The following is a 16,542-nucleotide window of genomic DNA, read 5'->3' as shown; positions in this document are numbered from 1 at the left end:
TCGTGAAAACTTCCACAAAATATTGTGTTTGTAAAATTCATTTGCATATTGTTTTGGTCGTTAAAAAAGATACAAAAAAATCCCCCCGTTACCATTTTGAGCACATTATCTCCCGCACCAGTGCCCCCTCCCTCCTCAAAGAAAAAACAACCCTCGAACCCTATCTCGGTGGTGCGTCCGTGATTTGTTTAAATGGTTAATTGAGCCCGCCATAGCGCGTTCGTTGTTTAATAATAGTGCGCGCCTCGCAGCAACTATCACAGTTGTTCCGCCCAACACATCAGCCCTCTGCGCCACCCGCCACCCCTTGCTTGGAGGGGCAAAGAGGCAATGAAACCTTGCCCCGCAGCCCGCACCAACAAGTTCTTCCCAGGCAAGGAACGGCTAGCACTAGGCTAGTAAGGGAAAATCGACAGTTTTTCCCACCCACTCACCCACCCTCCCATCACGCTACTGAGGCAGCGACTGGCACACACACACGCCGGGACTGCGCCGATGCCGGAACGCATTCTTAGGCCACCCACAACCCACCTCGCTCGAATCAGCTGCCCTCGCCTCAAACCCTCTCCCTGCATTTTCAATATATTTCCCCTTGTGCCAGGTTCACCACGGCACGCAGGATATATACAGCCACTACGCCCTCGGCCCTGGTCGTTGCTATTAAACAACTAACCGCTTCGTTTTGTGCATCGCGCGCGCGTGTAATGCGGGTGACTTTCTTGGGTGGGCTTTTCTTAACCCAACTCCCACCCACCCCACCACCCTCTTACCTTACGGTTTCTTCCTGTCCTGTTCTACCCACCCACTGTCCCACCCATTCTGCTGCCCGGGAGAAAACGACCAAACGGGGCATAGTGCTCGCACGGGAGGAAGAAGAAGAAAAAGTTGAAAAACACAAGCAAATTTTCCTCCTGGCTCGGTTTGCTTGGCTCGCCAGGAATGGGCCCAACTGGCCGGGATCCCTAGTCCCCCGCGTAAGAGAGATCCAGGGACGCCCGAGATTTCCAAATGCAAATGACTCCGCCCTCCCCCCCCACCCCCCCTCCACAACACGTTTTTCTTCTTTTTCTTATCGTTCTTCTTTTGCACTAATTTGCCTCTTGTTCTTCTTTTTTCATCTTCTTATTGTTCTTCTGCTCATCTGTTCTTCTGCAGTTTTCCCCCCAACTTCTTCAGAGTTCAGAGTTCCCATTTCTTGTTTTTTCATTTTGCGTTTTTTGCTTGTTTGTTTGAGCTTTGCTGTTGCTCATTGCTGCTAGTATTGTCGGTTTGATTATCCCATTTTGTTGTAGTTGTTGTTGTTTTATTGGTTTTGCTTGTTGTTGGTTGTTGTTGTTGTTGTTGTTGTTGATGTGGTTTCCTCACCTCGACAGCGTTCGATTGCTTCTTTGGTCGTTGGAAACTTTAGCAAAACGGCAATACTAATCATGACCCGCCCCGGGGCCACCAGTTTCCTCATCAAGTTTGCTCGACGGCTTTGAAACACAAAAAACATATCCTGTTGTGCGCTGGAACGGAACCAGGGACGTGCTACACTACCTCTGTGAGATTTGAGACTTTAAAATGGATTCAATCGAGAACATTTTCGCTTTCTTTCGCCCTTGTTTTCTCTTTTTCTTTTTTCCTTTTCTTCTTCGGTTACTTTTCTTTTTTCTTCTTATTCTTCTTCTTTTTCTTCTTCTTTTTTTGTTTTTTGCACGCGGCGTGCGCTGTTACTTTACTTCCGGTTTCTTTTTCTTCTTATCTTTTCTCTTCTGTTTGTTTGTCGTGTGCGGTGCGACGCGCTGCTGTGCCTGTCGTTTTTGGACAATTTTGTTTTAAATTTCTTTTTGACTTTGATTAAATTTTGATTCAAATTTTCAATTCATTATCTTTTTTATCGATTGACCAATTGCAGGGAAGAATGGTTTGGGGGGAAAGAGGGGGGTCTTTCGAATTTTGTCGCTCTAGTAAACTGTACTCATCGCTTGTCAACGATCGCGCAAACGGACGGCCGCAGTTTTTTTCTTTTTTTGAGACAAGAATAGGGCCACGGGGCCTTTAGTGTATGGCAAGGAAGGGGGAGATTGTTAAATTACAGTTTCACCAATCAGTTGTGCCCACTTTGAAATTAGGCGAATTTGGTTCAAAATTTTGCTCATGAAAAGGGCTCTATTTGAATGAATAAAAATATGTTTAATTCTCTTATTGCAGTTTTTTTTACAGCAGATGCTTTCGGGGCTTTTCTTTTGATTTTCTATAACTAGCCACCGGCTCCCTTCTTCCCCTCGACTGGCAACCGCACCGCTTACGCTTTCGCAAGAGCAGACGGAGAGAGAGAGAGATGGAGATAGAGAGAGAGAAAGAGAGCAAAAACATACACACAGGCCGAATTGTGCAGCTAGGGCCCGAGGGTCAGGTCAAACCCTCCTCCCCCCCCGCGCGCTGGTAACGACACACGGACGCACCGCACCCACACACGCACGCACGCACAGCACGCCCGCTCACAGACACAACGCACAAAAACACCCGGCAAGGTTTGAGGAACCAGTTCGCGCAACAAAACAAAAAAAACCGCGACTTTTTTTGTAGCACACACACACACACACACATACACACACAAACACACACACACGACAGGCGCACCAGAGCAGCAGCAGCAGCGGCAGCGGCAGCAGCGGCAGCAGCAGCAGCAGTAGGCGGCGGCAGCAGCAGCACCAGCAACAACGGCAACAAACACAGCAGGAAAAGACGACAACGCGTTGTTCTTCCGCACGAAGTTAGCGAAGAAATGAAGCGACGACGTCTTTGCCCGTGTGCACCGTGTGTACTACCACCGTCTGGCTGCCGCTTCTGCCTGGCCACCCTCCCACGACTCCTGCTCGCGCCCCACGCATGGCTCCTTGCGCCCTGCCCGCCGCTGGATCCCGCACGCGCCCCGGTCAGGGTCATGCGCTTGCCCAGCGTGCATCGTGAATATAATATAAATGTATGTGTGTGTGTTTGTGTGTATATATGCGGCTCGTACATTGGGTTGGGCATCTGTTCTGAGGAGCGCAAGGGATGTGTGGGCTAGCATAAACTATCTTCGGGCTCGGACAACGTCGTCGTCGTCGTCGTCGTTGCGATCGTTTATTGCCTTGCCCGTTTCAACCCTTCAACTCGCTCACCGCCACACCTTGCCATGTCCTTTCCTTACCATACCTTCGCCGCGAGAGAGAAAGAGAGAGACAGCGAGTGCGAGCGAGAGCGGTATGGTGTGAAAAGAAATTCATACACATGACGAAAGTTGTTTAATAATTGCATCACGAGCGAATGCCTTTCTGCCGTGCGGCCCGGGCGCGGCAACCGCGCAGCGAAAGGGATGAGCGAGAGAACAAATGGACTCCTTAAGAAATCCACCCCCCCCCCCCTCCCTGTTATCCTCCCACTCCTCTAGTTTTATGTGCAATAAATATCGACACACAATGCCAATCTTCCAAGCAGGCCTGCAAGAAGCTAGCAAAGGGTTAACAGCGTTTTAGCTGGCCCCCCCTTATTTTGGAAAGAAAAGCCGGCTCGGAAGAAAAAGTCTCGCCTTAGAAGAGTTTCGTCTAATATTATCCCACCAAAAACAAAACAGAAGCAATAGAGAAGAGAGAGAGAGAAAGAGAGAAAAAAAACACAAAAATTGTTGCAACTGCACAGCAAGCGACGAACGGCAAATTGCAAATGTTCAAAACCGTTGCGACCTGCGACACACGATTTGCCATCGCTGTCCGCGGGGGGATGATTTTAACGCACCCCACCAGCCTGCCCCGCTCCCCGCCAAAACCCTCCCCCTCGTTGTTTGTGCACATGTTTTCCCTTCTGCTCCATTTTTTTTTGTTCTTTTCCGGTTCGTCTCTTACTTTTGAAACCTTTTTTATTCTCCTCTTTTTTTCTTTTTGTTTTCGCTCGCCGTTGTTCTACGCTTCTTCGCAAGCGTAATGCGCATTATTCTATACATAGAGTGCGCGCGACCGCCTTCCATCTTCCTTTGCATCTCCCTGCCGTACCTTTACAAGACGACACCCGGAGCGTGTGTTACTTTACGCGGGATGGGGGGCGGGGGCGGGGGCGGAATGGGGTAGGCAGGGAGGGGAAGGCTTTGTTGGAGTGATCGATCCATATACCGCGATGCAAGTAAAGAAAAACAGCCCCCGGGTGGGTTTGCGGTTTTACGATGTATGAGAGGGTGGAGGGGGAGGGTGAAGGAGAGCTGGTGGAAGGAGGTGGGGGAGGAATATATTTAAATTACTCTTGTCCGTTGTGTGTGTGTGTGTGTTTGTCGTTCGCTCCGTTGGCAGTTGTCTAAGTGAGGAGGGAGAGAAGGGGGGGGGAGGTAGGGGGTGGTGAGACAGAAGTACATTCGCATTTGCACTTTTGCATATGCACTTTCTCGTGCAGTGCCGCAAGCCGCTTGCCTTTTCACACACACATACATACACACACAACCATGGCTGTTTCTTCCACGTGCGTGCGTGTATTCGTAGCTCAATCACAGCGTCTATTGTCTGCAGCAAGATGAAGATGCAAGCAAGCATGCATCCTCCTTGCACACTCCCACACACAAACACGCACACACACACACAGACGCGCGCGCACTCAGCTAGATTCTTGAAGTGGTAGTGGTAGCTCCGACACCTCTTCCACCCTTTCCCTGCACCCCCTCAATCTCATAACAATTGCACTTGCACACAGCACAATTGAAGCACACACACTGCAATCAGATCCTCCCCGGCCGGAGTTCATTGGCAGGATCGTGGGAGCGAGAGGAAAGGGGGGGGGGGGGGAGGGTTTGCTGGACGAAGGGCCTCCTCCGTACGACGAAGAAGAAGGAAGCCAGAAGTGGTAAAGTAGAAGTATACAAAAAAAAAAAAAAAAAAAAAGAACAACATGCTACTAACCTTCGCCGCGTACTGTACGGCCGCACCAGAAATCCTCGAACTCCCCGCCCTTCTCCCCGGGTCCCCTGAGGGCCTGGGCCGCTTCACCAACCGGGTGCAGTTGCAGTTGGGCCCGCCGCGACAGCCACGATGTGTGTGCGTGTGTATTAGCGTCAAATGCCTCTTGTTTCTCTTGTTTGATTGTGGAGCAGGGATTGGAGGAGCTTGAGCGTGATTGTGCGCCGAGTTTAATGGTGACACGACGGGCGATGATCGACACGCCGCGTTTATCAGGCACAGGTCACACTACACACACACACACACACACACACAAACACACACAGAGTCGCGCTCTTTTCTTTTGTTTGCCGTCAGCAGCTTCCGCTGAGAACGAAGAAACCGGACGGGCGGAATTAAATATTTGTTGTTTTTATTTCACACCACCCCACTCTCATCCACACACACACACACACAATCGGGGTGGGTTTGTGAGAGAGCACACAATCAAAAACAGGGGATGGATACCGTGTGGGTATGAGAGAGAGAGAGAGAGCGAAGAAGGTGCAATTGGCGGCACAGGAAGCCCGACCGCCGTAAAAGAGTTGTTATTTTTATTTTTATATTTTTAACAAAACAATTACTTTCAAAGCTAATAAGAAAGCACACACGCACACAGAGGTCGAGCACGTGCACGAACGGGAAACAGGGAAAACAATATGCTAGCGCGACGAACGTTTCACGGTGTGCAGCAGATGGGACGCGAGTCACGACACAATAAAAAAAAAAAACAAAACCGTGACACGATCTATTGTTCCTCTTGCAATGGAATGGACATGCATGCGGGGAAAGAGGGATTGTAAATATCACACACGCACACACATACACACACAGATACAGTTACATTTCCACGGGCACTTTTGTGACGGCTTCGCGCAATCTTTCACGCACGAACCCCCTATGCACGCTCGGCACACTCGGTACAACGGTTCACCCCGGGGTCACTCACAACCTCTCCCGTGGTTTCTGTCTCTGGTACTTTGGGTTGTATGCTGGGCTGTTTTTATTTTCTATTACCGTGGCCGGGATGGTTTTGCTTTATTTCACCTGTGTGCGCCTGCTTTTGTTTTGCTCTCCTGCGTGTACCGCGGCGGCGAAAGTGACATTCGAGCGCGACGGCTGGAACGTATGTCACAAGGAACACGGAATACACGCGCACACACACACACACACACACACACACACCCACGAGGAGCGGGCACACACTTTTGGGTTGCGCAAACGCACAAACCCCCAAGCACAGGCGCACACACACACACACACACAAAAGCACACCAACCAAACCCTTTGACAGACGGTGTCAGCAGCGGCACTGTGACAGTGGTATAGGGTGGCTCGGTGTAGGGCCTCTTTTTTATTGGACGCCTTTTCTGTTGCTGTTTCATTACTTCAAAACGAAGGGATTGCTGGGAGGATGATTAGGAAAGTATGTGTATATAGTTTTATCTATTAATTTTATGCCATATAATAAGTAAAGAACACGAAAAAGTGCAGTCAATTACACCAAGCTGAAAGCCAGTTTGAACGTTTGTTTTCAAACTGACACTCATGTGGCAGTTGTTTTTTTTTACATGTTCCATGTCCTGAGAACTTAGATGTCATATCTGTTTGAAACACTTTGTTTGCCAGTTGGCTAGTAACAGTTAGTTACTCTTTGGTCTGTGACACCGCAACTGCGATGTGCTATAAAGAAGACCTGAACAACCAAAAAGCCTGTGCTCCTAGACTTTTCCTCTTTGGTACTAGGAGCGGTAGGTCTTAGTCCACGAAAGCTTTCACGAGCTACCGGAAGGTAAATTTCTCCTCCCCTGGGGGATATTAACGGAAGGGATAACTATGGCAATCTTCCTGTATCTGAAACTTAAACTCCTACTCAGTTTTTCTCAGCTCAATAAACGAATTCTCAAGACCTAGTAGTTCCAAGATATCAAGAAGAACTGGTACAAATGTGGACTAGTACGCCTGTTTCAAGCCAGCTGAATAAAATTGGATCAAATTATTTGTCAATAGTCAATCGTAGTCATGGATTCTAACTCTGGTAAGAACGTGACAATATAAACGATTCAAATTAGAACGATAAGAATAGCACACAAGTGTAATTATTATTAAAGGCCACCATGCAGTGATGCCGAGCAACGTAAGAGTATCCAATATGATATCCAAATCGTTCGAACCTCACACAGGTCTAAGGGAAGGTATGACCTGTCTGCTCCTATCTGCTCTTCAACATCGCCTTGGAAGACGTCATACAAAGCGCGAAGCTAGACAACGACATCCGTGCCACGACCTTCTACCAGTCTCTCCAATTTCACGGATGACATCGACATCATCAACAAAACAACATCGATGATGGGTCAGACGCACTCCAGAATGAATCGGAATTAGCTAACTGTAGGAATGTTTGCCCGGGATAGTTCTATAGGTTCTATTGGGCGGTAGAAAAGTTCTGCTATATTTGCATGATTAGAACAACGAAATCCAATGATCTCCAATAACTTATGAGACCCACAAAACTTCGAGATCGCAAGAATATCACATGCTGACTCCCCCGATGGTCCTCTATGGGCACGAGCCTTGGGACATCCGAGTGGAGGATGCAAACGCGTTTTTTCTCGAGATACCTAAGCTATCTTCGTGTATCAAACAGATCCTCAACAACGGGCCCATATGTGAACTCTTTTCCGCCAGTATGTTAAATTCCTCACAAGATTTGCATTTGATAGTCTTGTACAAATACATCGCACGACTATCAAAACCATAAATCAAGGTAGAATTTGAAAAAAAAAAAAGAAACATCGCTAGACCTAGTCATTGGTAGACTTATCGATAGTTTTCAGATATCCTTCAATCTTCTGGGACAAGTCGACCCGCCTTCCTTACACACTATTCACTAATCATCCTCTTGCATGTCCTGCAACAATCTTACCGTAATACTGTGTAACATTTTCTCAAAAATATCAGCAGTCTCGTCTAGAATCACTCAATCTCACGAGGACATAGCGACTCCAAAAACTCCGGACAAATATGAACCTCCAAATAGATCGAAGGAAGAACGGACAGTGTTGATTGCAGATTCAAACAATAAGATAGCACTAATATTCGTACAATTTCAGCATGCCAACAGTATAACAAAACACAACGAAATTATTTGCTAAAGGCTAGATACAGGGGAGGTGTTTTCATTTTCTTCTCTATTTGTTTGAAATCATTTAATGATACGGCATTCAATTTTACAGTACATGTACAATTTTTGGAATCATTCTGCTGGTTTGCTTTGTTTTTTGTTGTTTTGTTTTTTTTTTTAATCTCTACTCCTAGTTTGTTGTTTGCTGAGTTACATATTGCAGGTTTTTCTTCTATTTGTTCGTGTATGTGTGAGTGTGTTTTTGTTGTATTTGCTCTGTTTATGTCTCTGTGTTCCGCTAGGTTCCGTTTTTCGGTAGCTTTTCTTTTCGAGAGTGAGCCAAACTACAGGAGGCATTTAATTATTAGTTGTGTTCGTTTGCTGTGTTTTTTTAGTGTTGCTGTGTGTGTATTTTCTTTCCTTTGAAATAAGCCAATCTATCACGTAACGTAATATAGTATGTGTGTGTGTGTGTTTGTGTGAGTTTTTTTTTCTCTTCCCTCTCGTATGAGTGTCGTGTAAAGCTAGAGGAATGTACTGTTTTGACGTAAAGTGCTCATATACGATTTTTCAACTACCGTTCCCGCCATATATTACCTTGCTTTTTGTTTGCATACGGCGTAGATCGAAACGAAACAAAATGGGGGAAACAATTCATTACCGTCCTTTAATTCAGCAAATCAAAACCGCAAAAATTCATACGATATTATCTCACAAGCTTGCTTTGGGATAGCACACACCTACGATGGTATTTTTTGTTTGTTTTGTTATACTTCTTCTTCCTTTTTTTCTCTCTCTTTTTGTAAGACCGCAATATTTGCACCTTCTCGCTTCCGCTGTCCCATTGCTGGATTTCCTAGCGCGTTCGCTCTCAGCCTTCGCTCGGACCCAGATTGCAGATATCGTAAGGATTGCGCTTTGCCTACCGCTTTACTTACTTGTTTCGCCAATTTGCCCCGTACAATATAGTTTGCTTTTACTTGTCCAATTACTCTGAATAATTCTACATAATGTTCTTTGCAATTACTTCTGGCATAAAGTGTATCCTTTTTGTTTGTTTGTTTGTTTGTTGTTGCTGTTGGTATGCGTGTTGTTGAGTGCTTGGTTACGGTTTGGTGTGTGGTTTTCGTGTTCCTTTTTATGTTTTCCCCTCTTTTATCAGTTTTATTCACCCTTGTTTGTGTTTTCCATGTGTTCATGTATGTCTATGTGTGTTTGTCTGTTTTATTGTTATTTGAGTTAGCTGCTTGTTTTTGTTCATTTTGTTTGTTTGTATGTTTGCTATCTTTCTTGTGTTTGATTTGCTTTATCTAGCATTTCTTTTCCGCTCTTGCTCTCGCTCTCTCTCTCTCTCTCTCTCTCTCTCTCTCTCTCTCTCTCTCTCTCTCGCTCTTCTATCTTTCTTTCTATCTTTTTTTTATTTTCTCTTTCTATCTCTACCTCTCTAACTCTTTCACTACCATCGCTACCGTGTTCCAACTCTTAACCATTAGCTTAGTGGTTACACAAGCGTCTATTGCTTAACGCCTGGGAGGAGAGAGGGGTTGTTTCATTTTGTTTGTTTTTTTCTTTCTTCTTGTTTCTACTAAATCTTAGTCGTGACCTTGCTTTGTCTTTGCTTTAGTGTTGTTTCCTTTGTTGTTGTTTTTTTTCTTTTTCTCTAGTTAATTTATAAATTAAATAAGGGAATTGATTTAAGTTTTTTTTTACTTTGCTTGTTTTTTTTTGCATTAGTTGAGAACGTGCTGTTGATAGTTGTGCTCCAGCGGACCGTCGCCGGACACGAACGCACTATCGTAGCCCAGGTTCTCGTCGGACGAATCGTCCTTCAGGTGCTCTAGTATAACATTGTCACTACTGCTGCTCCGACCCTTCATCGACTCGTCCTTCCATTTGTCCATCGAGCGTCGCCGTGCGTTCATGAAAAAGTTCCCGACCGTCGTGGGCTCCAGTCCCAGCTGACGAGCGATAGTAACTTGCATCTCCTTTGAAGGCCGCTTAGTTTCCTGCAAAGGTTCACACAATCGTGCATCATTGGGGTTTTTGTTTTGTTTCTTGGGGCACTGCGCTCTGCCTATAGCTCACCCGGGCAAAATATTATTGTTTGATTAATGGAAACACATGGTTGAATGGAAACCAATGGAAGGTGACGAAATATAAATAATATCACACAAAAGAGGTAAACCAAAGCAAACACTATAAATCACCTTTGTTTTTCGTGTCGTCCGCTTTTTTTTTGAACCAGTGGATATGAGAGTATTGGGCAATTGGCACCGTTCATACGTACGTATACACTGGTATGAAGGGCTAATGATCGACTATGGAGTGCATAAAGTGATCTATATGAAGTCAACAAAAAAAGTCAAACATAAACACAACAAAACGCATCACGCGAAACAAAATCCACGAGCGAATCGAACCAAAAAGTGGAATAAATCATACAAAAAAAAAAGAAAAACACATAAACACACACACAAACACACGCAAATGGCTACAACACGGATAGAAAAATGTCATACTTTGAAAATTGCCTGAAGGGTCCTTCTCTGCAGATCTGTAAAGACTAGTCGAGGTTTTTTCGTGTGTCCCATCATGACGTGGTTTTCGGGCTCTTCGGGCTTCTTAGAGTTAACTGTTAGTAGGTGTTAGTAGTTGGCGAGAACGGGCCACCGAACGCGCCCCCAAACGCGCACACACAGACACACAGAGATACACAACCAAACACAATCCAACCAGTTTGATGTTATCCAAGGTAGTGGTAGTAGTGGTAGTAGTAGTACGAGTAGTAGACGTTGTTCATGGCAAGCGAAGAGAAATAAATATGAGTGAAGAAAGTTGGTTAATAAAACACGTGTTAGAGATTCGAGCATATCATACAGGACGAAAAAGGAATGTTGGTATGGAAATGTTGGAGCGGGAAGTGTTGGAGGTTTACTAGTTTTTTTTTTTTCGTTTTTTTTTTTTGCTTTTCAACGCAGCATCGCTAGGGATAGTACATCGAAATAGTAAAGGAAACAATGGAAAAGAGCAATAACCTGGTTTCGCCGATTGAGTTGCTTGAAAAGGAGAAAAGAGAGAGAGAAAAAATCACACAAGGTTAACCATCCATTTGTCATCCCTCTTTCCGGTAAGTTTGGTAGATTACGGAGAGTCAAAACAAAACAACAACACAAAAACACGACTAGCACGAACGAGTAACGGAGTGAGGCGAAACTTTAAAAACAAAAAAAACCAAAAGAAGAAGGAAAAACTGACAAACCAAATGTGCGAAAACAAACGACTTCAATGCAAGTGAAAAAAAAACACGAATGCGGAACTAAACTCAAGTAGCAAAGGAGGGCACAGTAGAAAGGCAAACAGCGAGAAGGAAACAAAACAAAAAAAAAGAAAAAACAAAAGAAAACAAACATTAAAGTGGTTTATCACGTTTCGGGCAGTTTACTCGATGGTGCGCTTACACAGTAAATAATAAAAACAAATAAATAAATACATAATTCTACGCACAATAGGTACTGGACTAGAGCAGATGTGCTAGAACAAAAAGGAAGAGAGCAAATTAAAAGAAATAAAAAGTGAGCGTGCCGGCAAAAACACACCCAAACACACACACAAACACACCAAACAGACAGGGAATGGATCGGTACCTGCGAGCCTGAGTGCAGACATTCGCTGATATTCCGGCTCCTGTATCCATTTGTACATCCGGCGGAACGTTTCGCGGCCCGACTTGAGCTTCGACCACGGTTTCGGGTTCCGCAGCAGATCGGACAGGGTGCCCTGGGACCGGCAGAGGACCCGCTGGGCGAAGATCGCCTGCGGGATGCTGTACCGCTTCAGCTCGGAGCTGATCCGGTGCGCCAGCTCCTTCGTGTTGATCTCCTCCAGGTCCCCGTTCAGGCAGCCGACGTCGCCGAGCGACACGCACGACCCGCTCTTGCCGGCGGCGGCCCCGCCGCCATTGGTCAATGGTTGATTGCACGATTCCTCCAGCTTCTTCTCCTCCAGCTTCACGTGGTCCAGCTCCGACTCCTCGTACACGTCGTCGATAACAATCTCTTTACACAGGTTAAGGTCGCTTATGTTGGTTTTTGAACTGAAAGACTTGTTAAGAAACACCGACTGGTGGTGCTCCTTGCCTGTCAGGATGCTGCCACTACCGCCGCCGCCGCCGCCGCCGCCTCCCCCGCCGCCGCTACTATCACCTCCGCCGGGTCCGGAGCCGTTGCCGGTGCCGTGTAGCACCACGTCCGACCCGTTCGGATGTTCCAGGTATTGCACTGTGCCGCTAAACTGCTCCCCGTCGTCCTTCGGATGGTGCCGCACCACCAGCTCCTTCCCCGACCCGAGGAACCGGTCGTCCAGGCCGGGCGAGCCGCGCACCAGTATGCACGGATCGCCGTTGCCAGCGCCACCGCCACCGCCGCCGCCCTTGATGTCGGCGTCCTGCAGCGTCGGGTCCTTGTCCGGCCCGCCCGCCAGATGCTCCTTCAGCCCGTGCTCCTTCAGCCCGTGCCCCTTCTCCTGCAGCACGTCCGGATGATGGTGATGGTGGTGATGGTGCTGCTGGTGCTGCTGGTGCTGCTGCTGGTGCTGCTGTTGCTGCTGGTGCTGCTGGTGCTGCTGCTGCTGCTGCTGTTGATGGTGATGCGAGTGCACCACATCCCCGCCGTCCGGCGACAGCTCCTGCACCGCGCTCAGATGCACCGGCGAGTGGATGACGCCCAGCTTCTCCAGGTTGTAGCACGAGTTGATCTCGATGTTGACGCCGACCGCGCCGCTGTTGATGCCCGGAAATGCCTCGCAGATGTTGCCCCCGATCGAGTACGCGAACTTGTCCGACATGGTCGAGATGGGGGGCAGCGGCTGCAGCGGCGTGAGCGTCGCGTACGAGGTGTTCGTGTTGAGGCTGACCGGCGAGTCCCGGTCGTGCATCGGCGAGAGCGTCTGAAAGTCGGACGACATCATCGAGTCGACCGAGCCCGGGTTCTGGCTGCCCAGGCACATGTTGATCTGCTGCATGCTCTCCTGCGGATGGATGATCACCGATAGGGCGTCCTGTTTGTGCTGCTGCACCAGAATCACCTCGATCTCGCCGAGCGACGACTGGTCCTGGTGGTGCGGGCTGTGCAGGTGCGGGTCATCCTTTTGCGTTAGATGCTTGCTGATTGCCTGTGTGTGTTGCTGCTGCTGCTGCTGTTTCGCGCTACTCTTGGAGTTCTGGGGAAAAAAGTTTCCACTACTGATAACACAAGGACGATCGTTATTGCATTGCTCCATCGTGTACTGTTCAGCGGTCTGCGTATGGGAGCGCATAGTGGGAGTTTTCGGTGGTTGAAGGGGAGAGTGGGGAAAGGACCGCAAACGATGGGGAAGAAACAAGAAGATGAAGCAAACAAAAATAGAGCATGAGTTCCAGAAACACACACAGAGCAGGAAAACAGAGAGAAGAAGAGAGAGAGAGAGAGAGAGAGAGAGAGAGAGAGAGAAAATATTAACAAAACTGTCACACACTCGGGCACACTTTTCTATTTGTTGTTGTCTGTGTTTCAAATAAGAAAAGGGAAAAAAAACCTTCTCCAGCTATGACGTACTAAAATAGCTCCTCCTGATGCAATATAAAAACACTCCCTGCCTACCTCCCATCCTCTTCTCTTCCCTTCTCCTAGTCGTGTCTTCTTCTTGTTCGTTTTGCCCTTTTTCCTCGCTTTTCCTGCTCTCCTACCGTGGAGGGTTTCTTCGTCAGTTATTTTACTACTTTCACACGCAACCACACACACACACAACAACACTCACGTACGCATGAATTCCCTTCGCACCCCCCCCCCCCCCCCCCTTAACAAGATAGACCTCCATCATTCATTTCCCTCCACCTTCCTCTACCCCTTCCCGAACTCTAAACACTGTGTAGGTAAGGGCCTTCCCTCCCCCCCCCCCTCCTCTTTCTCATCCCTTGGTCGTCGAGCTCCATCACGCGTTTGGCAATGCGTATCCCTCGTTTCAGTGGCCCTTACCTCTCTCACTATCGTGCTCTCTCTCTCTCACCCTTGCCACCCTTCCCCCCCCCGTCCCACCACTAAAAAAAGGATGAATGTTTCATTAAAACAAAAAGAAAACGTGCCCCAAACTTATGATATAATCCTTCCCGCACACACATTTCGCTAGCGCTGCGTGTGTTTGTTGTTTTTCTGTTTTGAAACGTGTTTGTGCACGCGTGCGTGTGTGTGTAAGTGCGCGCGCGCGCACGTTTGTGTTTGTGTGTGTGTGTGTGTGTGTGATCATCATCATTTTGCTTTTAATAATTCAAACCCTGCTGCTTCTGCTCCCTTTGGGCAACCCAATTTCCACGAATGAAGGGGAGGGGGGTTAAAATGTTAGAGGGGCGAGCTGAGAGACACACATACATACACACACACACACACGCACACAGTGTCTCCTTTACTGGCAGTGGGAAAGCGAAGTGAGGGAAAATGGAAAAAAATATCACACACACACACATACAGACACACATTCGGACACACACACAGCACCAGCAGGAGGAAAACTTTGTTGATTGAAAAGTTTTTTTTCGGAATAGTTACACACACACACGCACACACGGCGGTCCAAAAAATGGTTTGAACAGGATGATTGGAGAGGCACGGGGTGGTGGTGGCGGTGGCGGTGTATGATGTATTTTCCTCGAGGGCTGGTTTCACTTCGGCGTATTTTTTGTGTTTTTTTTGTGTTGTTTCGAACGTTCGCAGCGCGCGCCTGCAAGTATGCAATCACTCACTGTTTGTGTCTGTGGCTTTGTATGTGTGCGTGCGTGCGTGCTGCACGCCTGGCGAATCCTTACCAGCCTTATCTCTCCCCTCCCCCTGCTCCTTCCCCCAACCAATTTGCGCCGAAGGAAGAAGAAGAAAAAAACAGAAAAAGTGAAAAAAAACTTCACACACACACACACACGTGCAAAGGATGAAGCACGAAGGAAAATGGCTCCCGTGTTTCCCTACCCGCTGTTGGGCGCAAAGAAAGGGTCGCGGGTTTTTTTTCTCTCTCTTTCTTTTGTATTATTAAACCCACCTCCTTCGTTTTTTTCACTCTCCCTCTCTCTCTCTTTCTCGTGCGTTTTTCCGCACTTTGCACACAACCGCGGGAAACGAAGCGAGTGGCTGGTAGGTGCCATTGTGGGGGGAGGAGGAAGAGCAAAGCACACACAAAAAATAGCTAAATTAACCTGCCTGAGAGAGAGTGAGAGAGGGAGAGTAATAAAGAGAGAGAGAAAAGGGAAAAGCAAAGCGAGAGAAGAAAAAAAGATCCAGAAAAGCCCCTCCAGCCGTACCATTTCCGGATGAAACACTCGCACACACACACACATACACACAAACACACGCACGCATACAGCAAGGAAACAAAAACGCACACACACACACATACACACACGGGTGCCGTTGTCCGGTTGTGGTAGGGAAAAAACGGGAAAAACTTCTCTCACCTGCCCAAATCGGCCACCGCGAAAACAACAACGGAAAATCAACCCCCCCCCACCCTACCTCCACCCCTTCCGCACCCAATCACTACGCTGGTATGAAATGTTTCAAATTGTTCTCGCGACAGTTTTTCCACTACGCGTTTTTCCATCAACAAATTTTCATCGACACACACACACACACACACGCACAGACACACATACACATACACAAACAGCCCTTCGCTCCTTCTGGTCGTTTCATCGCCTTTTGCACCTGAACAGCCACACACACACACAGTAGCGCACACAGAAACATACACGAAAATGGTTTGAAGGGGGAGGAGGAGGGTGTTGGGAAATTTTTAATGCATTTGGCAATGTTGCAGGGACCCGGAGCAGAGCCGAGCAGAGCAGATAGGTTCTGTTCGGTGGGGGGGGGAGGTTGATGTGGAAGGTGGGCGGGGGGTGTGTGAAAAGAAAAACTCTGTGCGTGCGTGCGAAATCCATTTTCCAGCAAGCCCCCCCCCCCTCCTCCCCTTAAAACGCGCACACACTCACACGCGCACATACATACACAGACACAGAGCCACCCCCGCAACGAGTCACCTGTACCTGAAGTCATGTTCCATCGAGAGTTGGTTGCAGCGCTTTTCGTTTTTCCGTGTTCAGCAGCAGCCCCGGGAGCACACACCGTACGGCACCACACACGGGCGCTATATCCTCACGTACGATGACGACAAACGGCGAACGACGACGACGACACACACTTGTTTTATCAATGCGCGAATGTTTGCAAATAGAGTGGCCTGCCTGACACACTCTCGCGGTTTGGAGGGTGCCTGCGAGCGTGAAAAACTGGCGAACCATCCACCGTCAAATGCGGTCCCCCTCCTGGGTTTGCTGGTGCGATGTGTGCGTGCACAGCTCGTCCCCGTGTGTGTCGGTGTGTCGGTGTGTGTGTGTGCGTGTTTTTTCTTCTTCTTGCGTCGTGCGCCCGAATGAGAGCGTTTGCGCAAGGTTTACAC

The 16,542-nt window shown here is 47.8% G+C and overlaps 2 protein-coding genes across 18 annotated transcripts in view; both read right to left on the bottom strand.

The window, feature by feature from the left end:
• The window catches only part of LOC121597835 (uncharacterized transmembrane protein DDB_G0289901), a 13,161-nt gene extending 6,941 nt beyond the window's left edge, over positions 1–6,220 (bottom strand). For 4 of the 10 annotated variants that reach the window (XM_041924060.1, XM_041924068.1, XM_041924078.1 and 1 more), the window contains exons 1-2: positions 5,991–6,219; positions 4,908–5,270 (exon numbers count right to left, since the gene is read on the bottom strand). The gene's annotated coding sequence lies outside the window, so the exon portion shown is untranslated. The other 6 variants (XM_041924013.1, XM_041924003.1, XM_041924022.1 and 3 more) reach the window with 6 other exon arrangements.
• Positions 6,221–8,137: 1,917 nt separating this feature from the next.
• On the bottom strand, positions 8,138–16,542 carry LOC121592645 (mediator of RNA polymerase II transcription subunit 12). 8 transcript variants are annotated; one of them, XM_041914314.1, is made up of 5 exons: positions 16,130–16,542; positions 11,712–13,306; positions 11,103–11,123; positions 10,587–10,699; positions 8,138–10,073 (listed from the first exon to the last, which is right to left on the bottom strand). In XM_041914314.1, the coding sequence occupies exons 1-5, from the start codon at positions 16,144–16,146 to the stop codon at positions 9,798–9,800; spliced, it is 2,022 nt and encodes a 673-aa protein (XP_041770248.1). In that variant the 5' UTR covers positions 16,147–16,542; the 3' UTR covers positions 8,138–9,797. The 8 variants fall into 8 exon arrangements, with proteins under 8 accessions (XP_041770248.1, XP_041770258.1, XP_041770217.1 ...); XM_041914324.1 differs by having other exon boundaries at positions 11,712–13,303; XM_041914283.1 differs by having other exon boundaries at positions 11,712–13,362; positions 16,130–16,541.

The sequence above is a fragment of the Anopheles merus genome, chromosome X (assembly GCF_017562075.2).
Source record: "Anopheles merus strain MAF chromosome X, AmerM5.1, whole genome shotgun sequence".
Lineage (NCBI taxonomy): Eukaryota > Metazoa > Arthropoda > Insecta > Diptera > Culicidae > Anopheles > Anopheles merus.
Note: the sequence above shows the minus strand (reverse complement) of the source record. Positions and strands in the feature narration are given on the sequence as shown.

Bases quoted from the DNA above. Each gene is read 5' to 3' on its own strand.
- LOC121592645 (XM_041914283.1), bottom strand. From the start codon at position 13,344: ATGGAGCAATGCAATAACGATCGTCCTTGTGTTATCAGTAGTGGAAAC. The intron at 11,124-11,711 runs GTACCGATCCAT...CTCCTTTTCAAG, and splicing joins GTCTGCACTCAGGCTCGCAG to CAACTCAATCGGCGAAACCA. The intron at 10,074-10,586 runs GTATGACATTTT...GAACCTTTGCAG, and splicing joins CCCTTCAGGCAATTTTCAAA to GAAACTAAGCGGCCTTCAAA.